Source organism: Rhinoraja longicauda, chromosome 16, assembly GCF_053455715.1.
Source record: "Rhinoraja longicauda isolate Sanriku21f chromosome 16, sRhiLon1.1, whole genome shotgun sequence".
Lineage (NCBI taxonomy): Eukaryota > Metazoa > Chordata > Chondrichthyes > Rajiformes > Arhynchobatidae > Rhinoraja > Rhinoraja longicauda.
This window is the reverse complement of record NC_135968.1, coordinates 29,179,185-29,202,452: the sequence shown is the minus strand read 5'-3', so window position 1 is coordinate 29,202,452 and position 23,268 is coordinate 29,179,185. Positions and strand designations below refer to the sequence as shown.

The window sequence follows — 23,268 nt, the reverse complement described above, 5'->3', positions numbered from 1 at the left end:
AAGGTAGATGAGATACGATGATATGGTGCCAGCTATGAGGACATTTTCCCCAACATTACCAGTCATTTATGTGTTACATGTGGCTACTATTTTTGGCACTGATAATCTTGTACTGTTTCGTCATATCGGTTGATCCAAACTCCAAAGGGGCATGATTGGAACTCCTTCTTTTAGTTCAGGATTATGCAATGGCACATCAAGCAGTGACACAATGTTTAAAAACTCAACTGGAAAATTACCAGCCTCATCAATGACTGTCACACTGTCAATAGATTTACAATGTATAGATTCCCTGGGAAGCTTCAAAAAAGGGTCTTTCTTCATAGTCTGCGCTATGCCATTTTTGATACTAAAATTGCTTTTTCACATAACCATTGGTAATTCTAATACTGTAGTGTTGAGTAACATTTATGAAAACAGCTTGCATCAGATGAATTGATGTAACAATTTGGTCCAAGTTATTCATCAAAATTATTCCTGTAGAGTCTTCGTGTTTAAGATTCCCATTTCCTAATCTGAAAAAATTCAAAGCAACCTTTTTGCAATTGATTGCCTGTCAAGTAGATTTGTCAAAAAAGTACAATTTCATACATTAGGTTGAGTAACTAACATAATTTATTACAGATTTGCTATATTTGTGGAGACTTAGAATTACATTTGGTCAAATATAAATTACTTTTGTCATATTATGAACAAAGTGCTTATGTAAGGTTTGTATATTCACAAAGTATAATGCCAATACACATTTTATTTTTGCAATACCACTCATTCTTCGATAACTTTGAAGATAAGTGCGATAAATTCTGAAAATAATTAAATTATTCTCTCTTAAAGTGAGTTGATCAGATGAATCCTGCAGTGCTTTTTGTTTGTTGAGTCCTGGAAGCTAAGTTCTTTGTCTCTCGACCTACCAATGCACCTATTCAGAAACAGTTTTCATACATACTGCTAAAGCGAATCTGTTTTGTGTGGATGATCCATAAGGGGGCTCTGCTGCTGTAGGAAGTCTATGCTTATAGTAATTCGTAAGAGACTTTCTAACACAAGTTTTGCACTTTTCCTTTCGTTTCTAGAAAAGGTCACGGATCGCCTACAGTGATGAGGTAAACCTGCGAAATGAGCTCCTAGGGGATGATGGGAATACCACCGAGAACCAGGTAGGGCCACTAATCAGCATACCCTTGTGGGTGGCTTGAGGGTGATGAAGGTCAGCAACTAGTACGTCTTCTCAAGCTGCTCACTAACAGCATTAACAGCAACTCAAGTGGAAATACATTGTTTAATGCTAAGCAACAGCAAACCTCTGATTTAAACCATTTAAGTTTGAATCATAGTGCATAGAAGACCAGAAGACCCTCCAAATTTTATTCGAGATTTTTCTTTATTTCAGGAACAAATTTCCAGCTTAGAGCAAGATCTTCAAGATGTCAAAGTTTGCTTACAAGTTTGTTTATTTTATTAATTCAAGTAATATGGCAGCGGTCTGTGAAGTTGTGAGCTCTAGCGATAATGCTATGGGGGCTTACTATGCAAGAAATACAGCAGACTGCAGTTTTAGGACAGGGGTTGATGCCGGTCAATTTAATTCCCGAAGATCTAAAGGAGGTCAGTATCATCTCATATAGCCCTGGCAGAACAGATCATTATGAGCAACAAATCTGTTAGTTGCATGGCATGGATTTATAACGAAATGAATGGCGAACCTTTATAAGTTCTGAAAATTGTGTGTTCACCTAGCGATAATGTGTAAAGGACATTTAATAGAGTTCAGCATTTATTCGTTATCTGTATGCAGGCAGAGAAGGAATTGGCGTTATCGCTTTTCATAATTCTGTAGTTTTGTGCGTCACGTGGTCTTCACATACTGCGGCGCAGTTTCGATTTCAGTCACAGCAGCAGTCTGGCCACTAGAGATTCTGCCGGTTCAAACCAGCGCGTACCAGATTTTGCAGGTTACAAAGAACAGATTACTACTTGTATCGAATACCATATTGAAAATCTTTGTTTGAAAAGCCCATGATTATCATAACTGAAATGGCAGGATCCTGTTCTTAATGATGATAATGAAGAAAATGCAAAATGTAATCGGAAAATTTCAGACTGTATAGCGCTTCCTGTATTGCGTTGTCTTGTTGAATACTTTTTTTGTTAATATGAATCAATGCGTACTTCGGCACGGTACAAAACAAAACCTAAAGCACATTGCAAAATCATCCTCAAATCCATGGAGAAGGTTTAAAATCAGCCAGGCAGCACAAACAAGATAGAGTGCATTTTGTTTGGATTCTATTATAAAACAGCTGCGCCATGCTTCTTACTACTCATGGTTATGACCAGAAAGCGGATCCTCTCTTCTACTTAGTTTTGCACTTTGGCCCATTGAGCATTCTGGCCATTTTGAGGTGTTGACTTAACAAAAACAGAGTTGTTTTGTAAAGTAAAAGACAATTCGACAATCATTTTGTTGAATAGTATTTCTGTTAAGGGAATAACATTATTATTATTTCTAAAAGGTAGTTTACCAAAAATATCTTGAGATGAGGTACTTTTCTTCTTTCCTTTCCCTGTTACTGCGCATTTTGCCCTCTTTTCTACTTAAAATATAGTCCTTTTCCTATTTTGAATTTTGTGATTTTTAAAAGTTTTTAAAAAAGTAACATTTTTACCTCAAAGAATTAAAGAATTAAAAGAGATCAAAATTGGTCCTTTAATGTTGTTGATATATATTTTTAATTTACATGGTTTCATGGAGGATTTGCCTTAATTTTAACAGTTAAATAAATAATTACAATTAGTTTTATGAATCATTGACTTTAAATAATCTGTTTTCTCTTTGGCTCTTTAAAATCATTGCTACGAAGCCCCCTTTCTTTCTTTGAAGATTGCGGCAAACATACCTCTCGCGTACTAAATAAGAGACAAATGATTGTAACAGTCTGTGTTGACAAAGCAAAAACTAATCTTTGTTCTTTCAAAATGTGGTTTTGCAAATTCTCTTTGCATGAGCCTTTTTAGGGTCTTTAAAGAGGTTCTTCTATGATTTCCTAATACGAAGTATGTAAACAGATAAATTGTCATAGTTAATGTTATACCCAACTGTATGACAGATGTTTCATCCCTGCCATTTCTTTCCTTTTCATCTTTCTGTGCGTTCACAGTTGATAAAATTGCGTGAAGAGGTGAGTGCATCCTTGTTTGTTGTTAGGTATCTATGTTTGTTTGGAAAATATTGGTGTTTTCTGTCAACAATTAATTTTATTTTGAGAACCATGTTATAAACCCTACAGGATTTATTTATCTTACATAATATAAAAATAAAATACAATCAGTATAATTTATCCAAAACAAGTATACTCACTATTTGAAGAACCAGATTAATTAGTATAGATTGTTATTGCAATGTGCCTGACCTTCACATCAGGTCCTATCTGCGTTGATCTGAACACATTGTTCTAATGATTTCGAAAAAAATTTCAAGGGAAGCTTTGAAGTGGCTTTAGCTGCTGCGATCTGCTGGCCACATCTCACAGATATGTCACCTCTGCCAGGAGGGAATAGGAAAATCACGTTTCGAATGGTAATGATAACATTCTAATCACTTCTTCTTTGAAGATTGAAGCAAGATACACTGTCAGTATCCCAGACTGTCAGTGCTCAAGGCACCAAGGCATCTTGGTCTAGGTGTATTAGCTTAAGTGAGCATGTCAATACAGCTGCATCAGGGAGATCCATAGGGGCTCATTAGAGCAAGGCAACTCACTTCTATGGACATGATTCAGATTGTTCATATGGCACCATTTTTATTAGAAAGTATTTCTCCAATTTTAAGTGACATCTGTCAGGGAAGAAAGTTCTTGGTGAAGCTTTCTGACTGTCAAACTTAAAAATGGTCTTGAAATGTGGTAGCCCCTCTTGTTTTTTCCATGTGATTAGTTTGTATGCCTTTTGACAGCATGAATAGAACTTGGATGACAAACCAGGGTCTAGCCTTTTTCCCCTGAAAGAATATAGGATTAAAATTCTCCAAAGAAAAGAGTTGATGGGTTTAAAGTATAAAAACAACATTGCGAGTGAGAATCTTGTCCTGTATGTGAAAACCTTTCCTTTCCTCTTTTTTCCTTGCATTATTATTTCTTCATAAAAAATATTGTTAATAAACTTAGCACAAGTTTAAAACTTTTTCATGTCAACAGCAGGGATTGAAAATAACAAATAATACCTTTCCATCAAAACATCAGTGACTTTTCCTTATTAATTCAGCTTGAATTTGTGGCTTGTTACGTGTACCTTGGTCTAATCATTTAAAGGTAATATATTTGCACTCCTGACACACACAGATACAGATGTTTTCTGAATAGCATTAATAAAAATATGGTTTCTATACTTCTTTTGACATTTTTCTGCTTTACTTGTAGAAGTAAATTTCAACTATGAAACTCAATTCAAGGGAATTGCCCACTGATTAAAGGCTTTTTTTTCATTCTTAGCATGGTTGTAAAACCTGGTATGTTAATGTACAGTAACAATAACAATAAAATGTTGCATTTGCTTTTTGTGTAAGATATGATAATTGTGCTGCAGGTCTGCTTATCTGAAATTCCGCTTATTATACAGCTATTTATTTCAACTTGTGTGGCACACTATTGGAGCCTAATTATTCAACAGAACATCAGTTTAAATAAGACTCCTGGCATTCACATTTTGCTGTAATGAGCACAAAATCCCAAGTGAAATTCTGTAGGATCTCATAATAAGACAGGTTAGAAAAAACGCAAGTAAAAACTATTAAAGATCAAGACTATCACGATTGTTCTCAAACTGCGATGTATTGCTAATAATCAATAAAATGTGGCAAATCTAAATCTTGCGCTATTCGTATCTCCAAAAATGTGGCACCTGTCTTCTGTGGGTAAAAGATCATCGAAATGAACTTTTTGGAATTGCAAAATCTGTGAACATTTAATAAAACCGTTTTTGAGTTGCAACGGTAGAATTGTATATTAGCATTTGAAATTGTTCTAACAAATAAATACATGTGTGTAAAGCATAATGGTTTAGATGGCACCATATTACATCATGTTCACATTTTTGGTGGATTAATTCTGGTTAAATTAACCTTCATGATGTTATTCTTTGTTTATTTATGTACTGAAAACATCCATGTGTATTTAGTGCAATACACAGAAATATTAATTTCAATTTTAACATTAAATTAAATATATATGTTTCCAATGCCATATTCTACCCCAATCTACAAGATTTTAAACAAAACTTTTTTTTGTGTCTTTGGCATGGTAATTAGGTCTTTATTTGTTTTTTTTTCAGATTTATGTACCTTGATTGAACTTTAATTTCCCATGGCATCTAGTCCACCCTCATTTGCTAAAAATAGCTCGTGGATATTTGGCCTCTATTGAAAAGATCAGTTTCTTGAAGAAATTCAATTTTCTGTTTATTTTTCAAAAAAGATTTTATTTCTGTTTTTATTGCTGAACTTGGCTCTACATAAAAGTTATTATACTGCCTGATTCCAGAATTTAGCATTTTTTTCCTATGTGGTTCTTTTGCTATAAAATTAAATATAATTGTACCCAGTGCTTAAGTGCTGTCTATAATCATTGACAATTTTGTTTCAGAGAGCATGCCTGTTGGATAATACAGAGCGGTTGGAAAGGTCAACACGGAGACTGGAGGCTGGATATCAACTGACCGTTGAAACTGGTAAGGATTTTGAGAGAGAGCAAATTATCTACCTTATGCGCAGTAGTGATCATAACACATGACATTTCTGGTACACTTCAGTGGTGAGGCATGTGGAAAGACATAAGCTATAAATTTGCATGATGATCAGCTTATTTGTGTTCCTCAAATATATTTACTGAAACAATATGTGAAGTTTATGGTGCAGAATAATATTTTAAAGCAGTGAAATATTTTACTTACTAATTGCAAGGCATTTATAGAAACAAAAAAATCAATTTGGAGTACCTCATTTCTTGTGGAAATACCATATTTATAATCTTAATTCTACTGTTGTACTTATTGGATGAAAACTTTGATTTCTCTACACACACTCTGATGAAGAAAAGACTGGTTAATGTAAAAGTAAATCGCTACGACTTGGAGCAGAAAGTGGAAGGTCAATTATTTTTGTATGACTGAGCAATTTATTCATTACTTTCCAGTTGAACATCTGAGAAATAATATAGTTTTGTGTGTGTCCTATTTATCTATAGCATACTTTCGAAAGGAAGCTAAGAAATTGTATGATTCAAGCTTGAGGTCATGTGGAACAATTCAGCAGCACCACACTCATAATCAGGCTTCAAATTCACTGTGGCAAAGGAGAGGTGTGAAGTCCCATGGAGAGAGCCAAAATGAAACTAATAAGAACATGACAGATGTATGATACCAAGAATAGTAAGGGAATAAAAAGTAAATAAGGGACAAAAAGGCAAGCAATATCAAAATATTGGGGCAGAATAAACACATAGATATGCAGAAAGTTGTGGGATGGAACCTGATCAAAAATGTAGCACAGCCAAAAGAAACTTTGTAAGAGAGATCTAAACAGAGAACCAAGAAACAAGTTATTGCCAACTCGGAGATCAAGTAAGACACCAGGAGAGTAATTGCAGTTCCAGCAGAAAATTGCCTAAATCTTTCGGGAATCATTCTGGATAAAAACAAACTACAGCTATTTGTTCAAGAGTTTGCTATGGTCAATTTAGTGAAAATGAATTAAGAGCAGACAGGGTGATTATTTTCACCCACTAAGTTAACATAAACAAAAGTGTGTAGAAGGAAATCTCTAGAGTTCTAATTGGCAACTATTTCTATTTTCCGTTTTGGCATTGTGTGGAATATTTTTGGTAACATCAATAAGTACCCAAATATATTGCTGAAATATGGAGACCAGCATGATAATGTGATTAATTCTTAAACTGTGTCACATGAGTCAATCTCTGCAGTAGGCATTCTTCAATAGATGTCCGGAAGGTTAAAATCTGACAAAATTTCTGCTTCTGATTGTTATCCAACAGCTCTGTTGGAACCTTGCATTTGTTGACAACATTATGTTCATTGGAGATGTCCTTGTAGTGGAATGGCAGACTGACATTCATCAAAATGCTTTCATAATGGCCATTTGGGCATTTGACAAAGTATTGATGGATGGGGCATTTCTGGAGATGCCACTCGGCAAAGTAGACAAAGGAAAATATATTGGTAAGAAGAATAAAAACCACAAGAACTAACACCAACTTTTCTTGGTTAAATGTACCAAAAAATCAACAACAATCTTGATCAAAATCTCAATTAAGTAGAACAATTAACTTGTAACTATTTTATATTGTGGTCAGTAAATACTTGCATCTAGCAAGGCTATTTTTGCAGAAGATTTGTTTATCCATTTAACAGCTTCATGGTATAAAAGTAGATTTATCTTTTTCATTTTTGGAGCTTTGGGAAATTTCCTGAAGTTTGCATCTTTAGATAGCAGTTGTCAGTGGGTTCACTGCTTTTTTGCGTAGCATTGTTGTGTGACTGGCTGACAGAGTTTTACAAGCATTCATTATACTACCAGACCTTGGATAATAAGTGGTTAGTATTACTGAGAAATCAACTACCCTGTTGTAGAGAGATGTGACACTTCTGTAGAGGTTAATAGATGGCTGATAGTCCGATAAAAGGCTGCAATTGAATTGAGGGGTTTTGATCATGTCAGAACCCTGTAACTGAATTACAGCCATATATTTCTCTGCTCTTTATTTTGGGTAAAATATATAATATTTCTCACTGTTTAGGGCAGAATACAACATTTGCTGTTTAAACTAATGTTAGTTGCAAGCCTGTTTGTTGTTTTTAAACTTTTTTTTCCAACACCCTCTGAGGATTGAAATTCACACATACCATAAATGGCATCAGAAAAAAGCTTGAAGGCAATCTGTATCAAAGATTTGTGTTATTGAACTTATTTGGTGTTCGGAAAGCAGGTAGTATAAGTTTTGGACAACAGAGAGTTTTCTGCTCTTGAGCAGAGATTAATTTTCCCATTGGAATCTGTTGTGTGATGAAGTGTAATTAATTTGTAATCTGTAATTAATTGGAAGGCTCTCTGGAAAGGTAGGATGAAATTCCTGTACCTGCAGCTTCAGCATCTAAAAGCATTGCAAAACATGAGGTGCAGTTACATTTGGGAATGATCAAGAGTGGATTATAAAAGGACTGGACAAGCTAGATGCAGGAAAAATGTTCCCAATGTTGGGCGAGTCCAGAACCAGGGGCCACAGTCTTAGAATAAAGGGGAGGCCATTTAAAACTGAGGTGAGAAGGAACTTTTTCACCCAGAGTTGTGAATTTGTGGAATTCTCTGCCCCAGAGGGCAGTGGAAGCCAAATCACTGGATGTATTTAAGAGAGAGTTAGATGATCATCTGGCAGAGATTTGTAATGTTTATACAAGTGTTGCAGATGATCTCAACTCTTATGAAGTTAGAATGAAGTTGATAAACTGAGGTGTGCATTGAAATTGTAGTGAAGATTTAAGAAGACGTGGATAACAGTTGCAGTAGCAAATGAGACATGGGTAGAATCAGGAAATGTTATGAAATCACATTTTTCAAATGATGATGTACATATTTAGCCAGAAGATCAATTCAGAGTCACATTTGATTACAAGTTTGCAAATGGTACACTTTAATGAAATGGTGGCCGAGGAGATGTGTAGAAGAGAAGATGAAGAGGTTGGTGGCAGGTTAAAGGGAATTGTTTCTGTCTTTCCAATATTCAGTTGGTGGAACTTTCCACCCAGTCATTCATGAATGTCAAACAACAACTTACTGGAGGAATTCAGCGGGCCAGGCTGTATTTGGAGGGAAACGGACAGAAAACCTTTTGAGTCAAAACCCTTCGTCAGACATGATATTTTAAAAAATGTATGAGGAGTCAAAACTCTCAATATGATCTGTCCATTTCTCCCCTCAGATGCCACCTGATCTGCTGAATTCATCCAGCAGTCTGTTTTAGTTCAGGATTTCAGCAGCTGCAGTCTTTTACGTCTTTTGTCATAGATATCAATCACAAATAACATAAATGTTTGATAATTCATGGCCAGTCAGGGTGGTCAAGAGAGGTGTTGGAGAAGTAGTTATTGTAGTCAGTGTCTGTGGAAATTGCTCTGTGTTTGGATGATGCTGCCAAAGAGCATAAGTAGGAGGGACCAAAGGATGGACACATATGGGGATACCAAAGCCTGTCCGAGACAGTGTACGTGAAAGGAATAAAATTCATAATCTCTAAAGCAAAATTGTAGCATCGTATTAATAAGAATTATAAGGCATTTTTAAAATTGAGCATTTAACCAGTCTTGATCTAATCACATCTGTGCATGAATTGAACATAAATAGCAGCCTTTGAAATAGACTACTGCATACCATCACAAATGCTTTCCTCTTTTTGTGTGATCTTAATTTTTACAAGTACTAAATGTTACTTTTTAAGAACCTAAATAATCATTCAGAATAGCTCAGCAATTGTAGGATATTGCATTAGCAGAACTCCATTTCAATGTTTACAATTTTTTTGTAGTTTTGAATGCTAAAATGACAACTTATTTGCAGACAATGGCACAATTGAAATACATTTTGGTTATGCAATATATTTGGTTTGTGCGTTCCATATTTTTATTTTGAAGAGATATTTTAAAGAAATGATAAATCTGGTATAAAGTGACCAGACTCTGCTGAATCCAAGGAGATATACTCCAAGGATCTGCTCCATTTGTGTAATGTCATCAGAACCTCAGGCTATAGTTTGTATTTCTACGCATGTACTCAATACTGGTGTGAGATGTCATTGCAAGTAACTGAAAATAGTACTGATGGAATAAATGTTCGTATGTGAGCCTGGACAATTTAAGTGGCGCATTATGTTAATATATATTAGGAATTCAACATGATCTAATCAGAAGAAATATTTTACGATAGGAAATCAAATCCTCTCAAAAACAAATGGAAAGATTTTTACATTTAAGCCATGTTGCTGCTGTGTTTTACTATTTCTGGAAGCATTCAGCAGCAAATGGCTTCTGGTACCATTAGGCTGGCCCTAGAGGCTTTTGCTCCTGTAAGTTCATTGAGCTTGGGTACAAGACCAACACTGCAGGCCATCAGCTTTATTAATGTGCAGATAAGCTGATTAGGCTATGTCAATCAAAGGTGCCAATATCTGAATTGAGAGGCTTTTTTTTCTTCTGAAGCATTGAAGTTGCCAACAAAGTGATAGATGTATGGTACACAGAGCTCAACTTGTCAGCAAGCGAGACATAAGATCCTATGATGATGCACTGACTATATTAAAGAGTACATCAATTTGTTTAGCCTGTTTTGATTTTTTTTGTGCCATTAGGCGTAAAAAAATCATGGTTACAGCTTCACTGGAAAGCGGAGGGTCTTGGAAAAAAATAATCAGTTCTCTTTGAAGCCTATTGGAGACTTTGAGATCTTGCTGTGCCAGCGATGGGTATTCAAGTACTCCTGTAACCATCACACTCTGATCTCTCCCCAGCCTCTGGTAACTTCACTATTGATGTTTTAGTCCACAGAAGCAACACTGGAGAATCTGATCTGGTTGTTCTTGCAATTGTCTTGAGTAGCCAAAATTAACAATAAGCACCACCTAATGATTCTAATCTAGATTAAAAATAACATGCATTTGGTGTTGCAAAATTAACCTAATTTTCACTTGCCTTTTAATGCAAGACATTCAAAAGTGTTTAGCAACTTTCTTGAAAAAGTTATTAATGTTTACTTCAGTATTCTTGAATTAATTCTTGAATGTAAAGCAACTTTAATTATGTTATTGTTATGAATACCCTGTAGAATGAATAACGATGCCAATATACACTTAGTCTCCTTGAATAGCATATATTGTGTATTTTGGCTTACTCGCAGTTTCCCAATTATTAGCAAAGAAGCTAGAATACTTGAAGAAAGTGCTGTATCTTGTTAGCTACTTAACCATCTCCATTATTTTGCAATATCAGCATTGAGTGAACTAATCTTGCATTTGGTATTGTGTGGGATAAGGAATATTTCATATCATTTTGTGAAATATACATACTGAATAAAATAATTTAATCATAGCCAAATAAACTTAAAATACAATATTATAATATCCAGGTTAGTAGCAATAGAAGTCAAATAATTCCATATTAGTGAAGATGAATATAATATTCTGGATATTTTTCCATTAATTAAATAGTTTGACGGCAGCAAAGAATTTTTTTATTTGCTTTTCTGGTATCTTCACCTTTTTTCTCCCTAAGGCTCTCTCCAGTTTATCTCGCTATCCTGTCTGAAAAATGTGAATGTAATAATAATTTTTTCCCTAATCGAGCCTTGTCAGGGAAGTGTCTTATCGTTAAAAGGAAAATGACACCGATGATATCGTAAACAGAGCTAGTGTCACAGCGTTCCAATCACAGCAATTCAGGCTCGGTATCTAGTGCTGCCACAAACACCTAGCAGCGTTTTCATCGAAACATCAAAAACATAGCAGTCATTAAAATTGCACCCGCGTAGAATTGCAGGGATCAGCCGCACTAGCGCAAAATAGGATGTGGGAGACGAGCTTCTAAATGTGCTAATTCCAATACCACGTGCTTATGGCTTATTTTAATCAGTAGAAACTTGCACATTGTAATAAATCAGCATTATTTGTTGTGACACCAAAGGACACAGTTGGTTCAAGGATTTAGTGGGTCGCTGGCAATCGTATACGGTGTGATAGCAAAGTATTTTACGCTTGAACTACGGTAGCTAAGGCCCAAACCCCAATTTATCCCCCAAACAAAGCACACAGTATACACAATGGCCAGCTCAACATGCAATGATCTTCACCATGATATGGCCAACAGAAGCCTAAAAAAGAACAGGGCTTTAAGATAATTCAATGGTTTGTTTTTAGTTTTCTTTGAAAAACTCCTCAAAAAGAAGAGTGTATTGGTAATTTGAGAAAACAGATGTCACCAAGCCTTGTGACAGCTGAGCATCATTTTTCCTCACAGAAAATATTATACTTTGTTTTAAAGAAACATTTATTTCTTAATATTTTAGTTTAACACAGTTTTAAGTAGTTTTGGAGAGAAATTATCAATAATGTTTGAAAAGATCACTAATTGGCTTCAGGGATTGTGTTTCAAACATGCAGCACTTTTAATACAATGTTTGCATTTTTTAATTAATGATTTGATTAAAGAGTAATGCTGTTCCAACAATGTAATTGATATGAGAAAAAAATGAATATATATATATACACCGCACACACATACATAGACACACATATGTGTATGTGTGTGTTTATATATGTATTTATAAAATGAAGACAGATAAAATAAGAACTAACATTTCTTACACGTTTCCCATTTACTAATTGTCATTTAAATTTTGTTTTGCTCATTTTTGACGTATAATGAGAATAGTTTAAATCCTAATAATTGTAGAGAAAAATATATTTCCAAAAAACATTAAATTTTTCAACAAAAAAAACAAAATTAAGAGCACGTGCTTATTTTAAGTACTCAATGACATTTATTCTTACATCCTTCTGGTTTATTTCCAAATGGAGCTAGTGAATGATGAAATCATGTAAACCAATGCTACAAAATGAGATTAAACACAAACTTTTAAACTGCCAGGCACAAGTTTTATGTTAACCTACAAAACAGATATTAATTTAATTTTAAAGCAATACCTTTTTGATTAATATAAACATGCCATCTCAATGAACTCTTTTAACAATCTGCTCAATGAGTAATTTTATTAAATAAATTAACTGTTGTCTGAAAACCTTTGGATCCAATGGTTTGCCTATGTTGTTTGAACTATTATGATAGGTTGGCTGAATGACTACCCACGACCAACCCTATCTCTGCAACATTCATGGTGGATTATTTAGCTCAGCACTGATCTAGCAGAATTCTGTAAATATAAAGTTTGTTCTGATTTTACAATTTATATTTCACTTTTTCCTTTTAAAGGATAAATGTTTACAATCTATTTTAAAAATTAAATACATTGTAATGTATCCTTGTGACAAAATAACCAGCAACGCCTGGTTTCGTATTTGATCTATTAACTGTGGTGGAGATTTCATTTAAATGCAGGATTGATCTCTGAGAACTGAGTTTTTGCAGATGTTTTGCACTTCTGCACCTTATTATAGAATCAAATTCTTGATGTAAAGTGAAAAGAATTAATGCTCATCTTTGCCGACAAATACATTAATTTTCAGAAAACACTTAAACTTCAATTGGTTTATAGTAAATAGGAAGCAATACTGTTTAAATCTAATATATTTGATTGACTTCAGAAATAAGACCCAATCTAGAACTTTCAGGAATATGTGGTTATTTCTAAGGATTACAATATTTAACGAATGATCTGATATTCGGGTTTATTTTGCGTTATTTTTTAAATAGCCAATATTACCAAAAATAGCTGCTGCACATTTTTACTTTTAACAATTATGCAAATCAATCAGCTGCCTTGGTGTCTTTTGTTTGGAAGTTGTATAAATGCATTGAAGTAATTCCATTTGCTTAGGGTTACACTTAGGAAAACAACAGATGTGTTGACCATTCTGTGACACTCCAAGTATAGTTTAAATTTTGTTTAATATGATCTGCAAAAGGAAATGGAAAACAAAGAGCAGAAGTGGAAACTCAGGAAGTTGCTTTTGTTGAACTTTGAAGAGTTGACAGATTTGTTAAGAGGTAAAGTTCCAATGAAGGCATTGGCATTTATAAATTATGGATGTAAAAGTTTTCTTCAACTCAATGAAAAATTGGTTGATTAAAGATTTATTAGGTGGATAAATAATCAAAATTATTGGGTAAATTACAGGAACAAAAAGTATTCAGAATTCATGATGAATATTCTTTGGATTAGAATTCTAATGAATAGATGGTTTGTCAGAGTTTGAATTTAAAATGACATAGTTAGGGTAACACAGATAGGCTGTGCTCTTGAGCTGTTTGTAAATTTCTCTGGCATCATTTTTGCTTGACTAGTGTATAATTCAGCAATGTTATGTTAATTCAGTAGTAATCTAGTCAATAATTTGAAACCATAATCAGAAGAAATCTGGAGAGCTACTGTTAGTACCTTAGTTGTGTTCTAAGATGACAAATATTTTTTATCAACTGTACATTGACTGATTTGTATTCAAAAACATGGGAAGAAAAGTTTAAAAGTTCATCTTGCACAATCTTGATGTAATAGCATGTAAATATTTTTCAGCTGAGAATTTAGATCTCCTTAAGATTCAAAAGTGTGGGTTTAAATCGATTTTTTTTAAAGAATGATTTTGACTGAAGGACAGGGAACTGATTTTCGTTTCACTTCACATTCTGGCAAATATATTAAATGCCACGTCAGCTCATTAAAAATCACAGTTAAATGGTTGTCTGTTTGTTGGTTTGTTTAGCATTTGCCTGTTATTCTAAAAACAAACCTCTGGGGTGTTTTCAAAAAGAATAAAAAAATAATTCTAAGTATTGTCAGAAAATATAATTCTATTAAAATGGTGATCACCAGCCTATTAAGTCCTTATACCAAATGAACGAGATACTGTTTTAATATGTTTTTGTCAACAGGAGGATTCATTATTTATTATAAGCTATTAACAAAACTAATAATTCATTGAAAAAAAACAATGGATGAAGCAAATATAATTAAAAACAGTATTTTAGGTCATATAGTTAGTTGTTTATCCATTGAAAGGAAATAGAATGTAAATCTTATTTTGTCTTGGACATTTCGGCTTTCTTCATACCTACACTTCTTCATCTTTAAACATGCAAGAAAACAGAACTATATTTTCTTCGGAGTCATCATTGAATGATGAATATTAATAATTTTCTTAATATTAAATGCGATAACAGGCCAAAATAAAAACGTTTGTATGGCATGAAGGACGTTTTTGTGGGATTGCTCCCATACATTCATGTTCATTCATGTATATGCATGTGCGCACGTATTTATAACTACAATAATCATAAGAGACGTAAAATTTATATGATGTACAACTTTTAGGATTCCATTTTTTTCTGTAATATATTCCAATGAAATCAGATCTTGAAGCAAAGTGAGCTGAAAAATCCAAAAGTAGAATATCAATTAACTGCCATGACACCGTAATTGTAATATGTTAAATGCAAATATGCAGAAGATGTAGAACTGCGGTCCTTGAGCAATTTTCCATCTTTTATCATGGAATTTCTCAGTGTTGTTTTCCTATTACTATATTTGAGTTTCATCTGATTAATTCAAAGATATAACCTAAACTGATAAGCTCTATTCACTGCATTTTTATATCTTTTAATACCTACACATAGGAAATGAAGTAAAAAAATATTTTTTGACTAAAAATGTGCCACAGTTTCATAAAATAAATTATGAGCTATTTTATATTAGAAATAAGTGCAACTGATGTTCATGTTTCCATCTCTTGCTATTGATATGAAGTGCTTTGTAATGTATGTTATTATCCTGCACTGTAAACCATTTTTATGGTAAATGTTATAGTAAATGCTCTTCAATCTTAACAAGCTACAAGTCAAAGCTTTCAGTTCACTATATTTAGTAACAATATAAATGGTTTACTGTTCACACATTGATTATGTGGGCAGGAAAAAGGCATTATTAGGACCACAGAGGGCTTGAAAAGATTATTATAATTTGGCAGTTCTGTTAATGGCACCTGTTAGAGGTGTGACAAAAACGACAATGACAGACTGTGTAATTCAATAATTACTATCTTTGTGTGATGTCAGAAGGTCATTTTCTATATGCTTACAAAGAAACCAGTGTTAGAATAGTGCAGACTTTGTCTAGTTAACAGGGAATATGCAGTGGTCAATGCAGTCTTTCAAGAGGAAGAATTGAATGTTGGGCAGAAACTTGGGTGGGTCAAAACAGATAAATAACCCAAAAGCTATCTTTGGAATAGTGTATACTAAGAACACTGTAGTCACTATTAACTATGATTTTTTTTGTTGCTGTGTTCTTTAGTACATTTCATATTTCTTCATGATTATGCATTGGAAACAAACAAATAACAAATCATATTTTCATTGAGTTTTTGATTTCAATGTATTTTGTGCTATTTTTTTTAGAGTATCTTCGCCATATTTCGGTCTTGCCCATAATTGTTGCATTTTGTTTAGCTTTACAAAATTGGTTGAAGAGACAAATGTGTTTTTTTTAAAGAAAATTGTCATGGGATTTTGTTTGCAAACAATTTTGCAATACCCCCAGTTTACGTTGATATGAAACTAGTACTTTTTAACATTTGCTCAGTGTAGTATATAACCTCAAGTCTAAAACTATTAATTATCAGCTTATTCATTTTGATTAACAGGGGCTGCATTTGCAGTATTTAATATGACACCATTGTATGCAAAACAAAATAAAAGCAGACAGTAAATGTTCAGTTTTCTAACATTATTCTGAATGCTACTCTGCACTGTATTAATAAGTTGTTGATCTGAATTTTAAAAATATAATATAACCTTCATCCCACAGTTGCCTTAGCTATTTAGCAGTGTATAATGTTGAATGTAAGCATTTTTCAGTAAATTATATGACTTGAGCTAAATAGATTTCTGAAAGAATGCATTCACAATATATATTTACATTACTGTTTGCCTTTTATTTTAGAATAACCTTCTTGCAACCAATTACATTTTATTACCATCACACTCTACAACTGTAGACAATTAAACCACTACCAGCCACAATTACAAAGAGCAGTGGAATAGGCATTTGCAAATTCAACTTGTTCTTCCATGCAAAGTTATATCTTTATCAGTTAAAATTGTTTCCTCCAAACCATTTTCTGTCTTTGGGACCTACAGTGCATAAGATGTCACATTTCATATTTTCCATACGTCTTAAAATTATATAGTGGGATCAATATGATTCTTGAAACTCTGAATTAAGTATAAAGTAGACCCCATTTGTCAGAAAGTGTTCAAATAGACTTTCTTGCAGTCTGTTTCAATGAGGTGCAACAATTTTCGTAATTATGTTGAATAAATATGAATGGCATTTCATAATAGATTATAATTATTAAGATCATATTTCACAGCCATATTATACACAAAGATATCAAGGTAAATGTTGCAACATATAATTTATAAAAAGGTATTTTATATATATATCAGCATTGTAGATGTAAATATGAAGCATATGTAGAGCTAACATTAATCGCCATTATTCAGACAATTCAGAATGAGCAACATTTAGATCTGTAGTCATTTTTATGGCTGGGGCTTTTCATCTCTAACTTTGAACTGTTTTATGTTTCAAGTCAGATCTAATACAGATGCAAAGTTACTAAAGCAAATTTTCTGTATTTCCCTTAAATTTGACAATGGCCTTGTAGATGGTTACTTTTTGTTTTGAGAAGCAAAAATATATACACATGAAGACTTCTGCAGTGGCAAAACTCAAAACAGACTTGCTAATTTCTGAAAAGGCAGAATCCCAAGTGAAATGCAGAAACTTTAAAAAAAACTGTGACTCTATAGAGACTCGAAAGAATGTACTTCTCATATGTTCCTCAGTGCTATATGAGGAATGAGAGCTTTTCCTCTACACAGGAGACTGTGTGTTTTCAGCAGAATATAAAGTAATGCTGAAATCGAGAGATTTAAAAAAACTGCATGCATTTTGAGATTCCCAAAAAGGAATCAGTGGAAGAATGTGTAACAGATAATGACATAGGTAGCGCCTAAATTAAACATTCATGTATTTTTGTGTGGCAGTTTACTAAAATATTTATATTGGTCTATATTTTCATCTTTTTTGATTATTGGTTGCATAACATGCACCTCATTTATTTATTCCTATGAGTTTAGTAAAGTAAAAGCTTGTTTTTTAAATATAATTCAGTATTCTAATTGACCTTTCTTCCAAAATCTTTTTTTTCCCTATTTGTCATTTAACATGTTGTATGGGCACTCCAATAGCTGCAATATCTGCAAAAATGTTACTTTATTTCAGGATAAATTCAGACTTGTTGATCTATAAGATTCTGCAATACGTTGAATATGCATGCATCTTTTGTAAAAAATAAATTGCCAAATGAACATTGTACCAAAATATATATATTTTAATTTGGCAGCATGAAGTGTTTCGCAGGCACTTGAAATGTTTGTGTCTGGTTTTGTGCTAGAACAAAGAATTCAGACAACTGTATTGCATCTTTTTCTCAATTGAATTTTACTTTATATTTTCTTCAGAGAATTTCCCACAGGAATCTTAAAAGAATCTTATTTAATTGCTTGAAAGTTTCATGGAGAATCATTAAAATAATTACTTTATGGATGTTAGTGTTTCTAAGAAACGCTTCTGATTTAAAGCCCAAATTGGCTGTCAGAAGGTTGGGAATCTTTCCATTCCAATGATTTCAGGGACGAGCGACTGTTGATTTGTAATGCTGGTGTTGTTTTGTTGGTAACAGAAGATATCGAGAGGAAAGCTACTAGAGGTGTTTAAAACCATGAAGAATTCAGACTGAATAGATTAAATTGTGTACCCATTGATAGAAGGGTTAAGAACTGGAGTTCTTAGAATGGAAGTAAATTGGTAAAATCAATCAAAAGTGACATGATGGCCAACTCTTATTACAGAGCATTAGTTAGAATATGGAATGCGCTGCCAAGGAACTAGTGGAAGCAAACATGGTTGTGGCATTCAAAAGAGAAATGGATATTAAAATAAATAAAATTAACAGAATTATTGAGAGAGAGTGGGAGTGTGGAACTAGCTTGATTGCCCAAGCTAGAGTTAGAATGGTCTAAATAATCTCTTCCATCCATTCACCTTTCTAATTCTGTTGTACATCTGTGTTATTTGTGGAAATAATGGCTTGATTACGAATGTGGCGACTTAGCACAAAACTATCTACCACATGTCCTTCAGTTGTTAAGTAGTTCTATTACACACCACAAATGTATATTGAAATTGTTACAAATAAAAAGCTGGTATTTCAGTTTCACAAAATACAATTTCAGACAATTTAGTAATAAAGCTCGACTAAGTGGACCCATTGGGCCCAAATCTCTCTGGCATTGGTGCAGCACCCTCTCCTGCCCCCTCCCCCCCTCCATCCCCTCTCCCTCCCTCCCTCCTCCCCTCCCCTCCCTCAACTCCCCATACCCCCTCCCTCAACTCCCCCTCCCTCAACTCCCCCTCCCTCAACTCCCCCTCCCTTCCCCCTCCCTTCCCCCTCCCTCCTCTCCCCCCCTCCCCTCCTCTCCCCCTCTCCTCCCCTTTCCTCCCCTCTCCTACTCTCGTCCCCTCTCTCTCCCCTCTCCCTCCCCTCTCCCCCTCCCCTCTCCCCCTCCCCCTCTCCCTCCCCTTCCCCATCCCCACTCCACCCCCCCCCTTATCCTCCCCCTCCCTCCCCCCTCACTCCCTAGGAGATAGATTTAAACTTTAAAATGTGAATAACAAAAAATATAACACCGATTTCAATGAAACTTCGTCCATTAGCGATTGATCATTTAAGTGAAAAGTCTGGTAAATTGGACAATCAGGCAATTTAATTGGGATATAAGCAAGACTTGCAAAAGGGTGCAGCCCAGTGAGGGAAGTGCCCAGTGAGAAAAGTGCGAGTCTTTGGCTGAGTGCCCAGTGAGAAAAGTGCGAGTCTTTGGCTGCGAGTCTTCGGCGAGGAGGCTGAGGTGAGGAGGTTACAATTGTTTAAGCCTGAACTGTTTAGACACAAAATAATGGCGGAAAAGTTAGTGCAGTGTGTTTCCTGCAGGATGTGGGAAGATAGGGACGTCGCTGGAGCTTCTGGGAGCTACACCTGCAAGAACTGTGTCCAGGTGCAGCTCCTGAATGGACATGTGGTGGAGTTGGAGAGGCAGTTGGATGACCTCAGGGCCATCCGGGAATGCGAGAGTTTCCTCGACAGGACCTATTGTGAGGCTGTCACGCCAAGGGTCCAGGTCGAGCGAAGGTGGGAGACCTTTTCAGGGGGGAGTGGACGTGGCCTACAGGAGACCCCAGTGGCTGTGCCTATTGCAAATAGGTATACCCTCTTGGGAACTGTCGGGGCAGAAGACGTTTCCAGTCCGAGTGGCGGACCTGATGGCAAGGATACTCGACAGGGGAGACCGAAGTCAGGAAGAGCCGTAGTGGTGGGTGACTCCATCGTCCGAGGGACGGACAGAGGATTCTGTGGCAGCAGGAGGGACTTGAGGATGGTCTGTTGCCTCCCTGGTGCCAGGGTTCAGCACATCATGGACCGGCTTCAGAACATCCTAGTGAGGGAAGGCGATCAACCTGAAGTCGTTGTGCACGTGGGCACGAATGACGTCGGGCGGAAGAGGAAGGAGGTGCTACAGCGGGAGTTTAGAGAATTAGGAAAAAGACTGAGAAGTAGGACGTCGAAGGTGGTTATCTCGGACTGCTACCGGTACCTCGTGCTGGTGAGGCCAGGAACAGAGAGATAGAGGGTATGAATTTATGGCTGAGGGGCTGGTGCAGAGAGCAGGGATTTAGATTTCTGGACCACTGGGATCTCTTCTGGGCTAGGGGTGACTTGTACAAAAGGGACGGGTTACATCTTAACAGCAGGGGGACAAACATTCTGGCAGGCAGATTTGCTAGTGCGACACCTGTGGCTTTAAACTAAGTAGTGGGGGGGAGGGGTTAACAAATTGGGAATATGAAGATGAGGTTAAAGGGGATACAGGAGATATTGCAGAAGACTCTCGGAAGAATGGGAACAGAAGTTCTAGAGGGGAAAAGAGATTAAGGGCAGGGCCATGTGTGACTGATGTGAGAGGGGAGGTAAATACAGAAGTTAAAGTGTTGTACTTAAATGCGCGTAGTATAAAAAATAAAGTGGATGAGCTTGAGGCTCAGTTAGTCATGGGCAAGTATGATGTTGTAGGGATCACTGAGACATGGCTACAAGAGGACCAGGGCTGGGAACTGAATATTCAGGGGTACACAACGTATAGAAAATACAGACAGGTGGGCAGAGGGGGTGGGGTTGCTCTGCTGGTAAGGAATGATGTTCATTCCCTTGCAAGGGGTGACATAGAATCAGGAGATGTTGAATCAGTCTGGATAGAAATGAGGAATTGTAAGGGTAAAAAGACCCTAATGGGAGTTATCTATAGGCCCCCAAACAGTAGCCTCGACATAGGGTGCAAGTTGAATCAGGAGATAAAATTGGCGTGTCACAAATGTAATGCTACGGTGGTTATGGGAGATTTCAACATGCAGGTAAACTGGGAAAATCAGGTTGGAAATGGACCTCAGGAAAGAGAGTTTGTAGAGTGCCTTCGAGATGGATTCTTAGAACAGCTTGTACTGGAGCCTACCAGGGAGAAGGCAATTCTGGATTTAGTGTTGTGTAATGATCCTGATCTGATAAGGGGACTCAAGGTAAAAGAGCCATTAGGATGCAGTGATCACAACATGATAAGTTTTACTCTGCAAATGGAAAGGCAGAAGGGAAAATCGGAAGTGTCAGTATTACAGTATAGCAAAGGGGATTACAGAGGCATGAGGCAGGAGCTGGCCAAAATTGACTGGAAGGAGGCCCTAGCAGGGAAGACGGTAGAACAGCAATGGCAGGTATTCCTGGGAATAATGCAGAGGTTGCAGGATCAATTTATCCCAAAGAGGCGGAAAGACTCTAAGGGGAGTAAGAGACACCTGTGGCTGACAAGGGAAGTCAAGGACAGCATAAAAATTAAGGAGAGGAAGTATAACATAGCAAAGAAGTGTGGGAAGACAGAGGATTGGGACTCTTTTAAAGAGCAACAAAAGTTAACTAAAAAGGCAATACGGGGAGAAAAGATGAGGTACGAGGGTAAACTAGCCAATAATGTAAAGGAGGATAGCAAAAGTTTTTTTAGGTACGTGAAGAGGAAAAAAATAGTCAAGGCAAATGTGGGTCCCTTGAAGACAGAAGCAGGGGAATTTATTATGGGGAACAAAGAAATGGCAGACGAGTTAAACCGTTACTTTGGATCTGTCTTCACTGAGGAAGATACACACAATCTCCCAAATGTTCTAGGGGCCGGAGAACCTAGGGTGATGGTGGAACTGAAGGAAATCCACATTAGGCAGGAAATGGTTTTGGGTAGACTGATGGGACTGAAGGCTGATAAATCCCCAGGGCCTGATGGTCTGCATCCCAGGGTACTTAAGGAGGTGGCTCTAGAAATAGTGGAAGCATTGGAGATCATTTTTCACTGTTCTATAGATTCAGGATCAGTTCCTGTGGATTGGAGGATAGCAAATGTTATCCCACTTTTTAAGAAAGGAGGGAGAGAGAAAATGGGTAATTATAGACCAGTTATTCTGACATCAGTGGTGGGGAAGATGCTGGAGTCAATTATAAAAGACGAAATTGCTGAGCATTTGGATAGCAGTAACAGGATCGTTCCGAGTCAGCATGGATTTACGAAGGGGAAATCATGCTTGACAAATCTACTGGAATTTTTTGAGGATGTAACTAGGAAAATTGACAGGGGAGAGTCAGTGGATGTGGTGTACCTCGACTTTCAGAAAGCCTTCGACAAGGTCCCACATAGGAGATTAGTGGGCAAAATTAGAGCACATGGTATTGGGGGTAGGGTACTGACATGGATAGAAAATTGGTTGACAGACAGAAAGCAAAGAGTGGGGATAAATGGGTCCCTTTCGGAATGGCAGGCAGTGACCAGTGGGGTACCGCAAGGTTCGGTGCTGGGACCCCAGCTATTTACGATATACATTAATGACTTAGATGAAGGGATTAAAAGTACCATTAGCAAATTTGCAGATGTTACTAAGCTGGGGGGTAGTGTGAATTGTGAGGAAGATGCAATAAGGCTGCAGGGTGACTTGGACAGGTTGTGTGAATGGGCGGATTCAAGATTCAAGATTCAAGATTCAAGATATCTTTATTTGTCATCCAAAAAACAAGTTTTTTGGACGAAATTTCGTCACCCACAGTCCAACAATAAGAGCAATAAAATAAGCAAATTACACAACCCCAACCAACACAAAACCCCCCAAAAAGAAACATCCATCACAGTGAGTCTCCTCCAGTCCCCTCCTCACTGTGATAGAAGGCCAGAATGTCTTTTTTCTCTTCCCCTGCCGTCTTCTCCTGCGGTCAGGCTGTTGTCGTTGCCATGTTCCAGGCTGCGCCGGACGGTGAAATGTCCGCAACGGGCCGACCCAAGCCC

At 36.2% G+C, this 23,268-nt stretch overlaps 1 protein-coding gene across 4 annotated transcripts in view; it reads left to right on the top strand.

Annotated features, from left to right (window-relative positions):
- The window catches only part of vti1a (vesicle transport through interaction with t-SNAREs 1A), a 295,526-nt gene that overhangs the window by 90,926 nt on the left and 181,332 nt on the right, over positions 1-23,268 (top strand). For 2 of the 4 annotated variants that reach the window (XM_078413498.1, XM_078413500.1), the window contains exons 4-6: positions 1,074-1,157; positions 3,159-3,179; positions 5,637-5,721. In XM_078413498.1, coding sequence (XP_078269624.1) covers positions 1,074-1,157; positions 3,159-3,179; positions 5,637-5,721 — 190 coding nt within the window. The remainder of the gene's footprint in view (positions 1-1,073; positions 1,158-3,158; positions 3,180-5,636; positions 5,722-23,268) is intronic. The other 2 variants (XM_078413499.1, XM_078413501.1) reach the window with 1 other exon arrangement.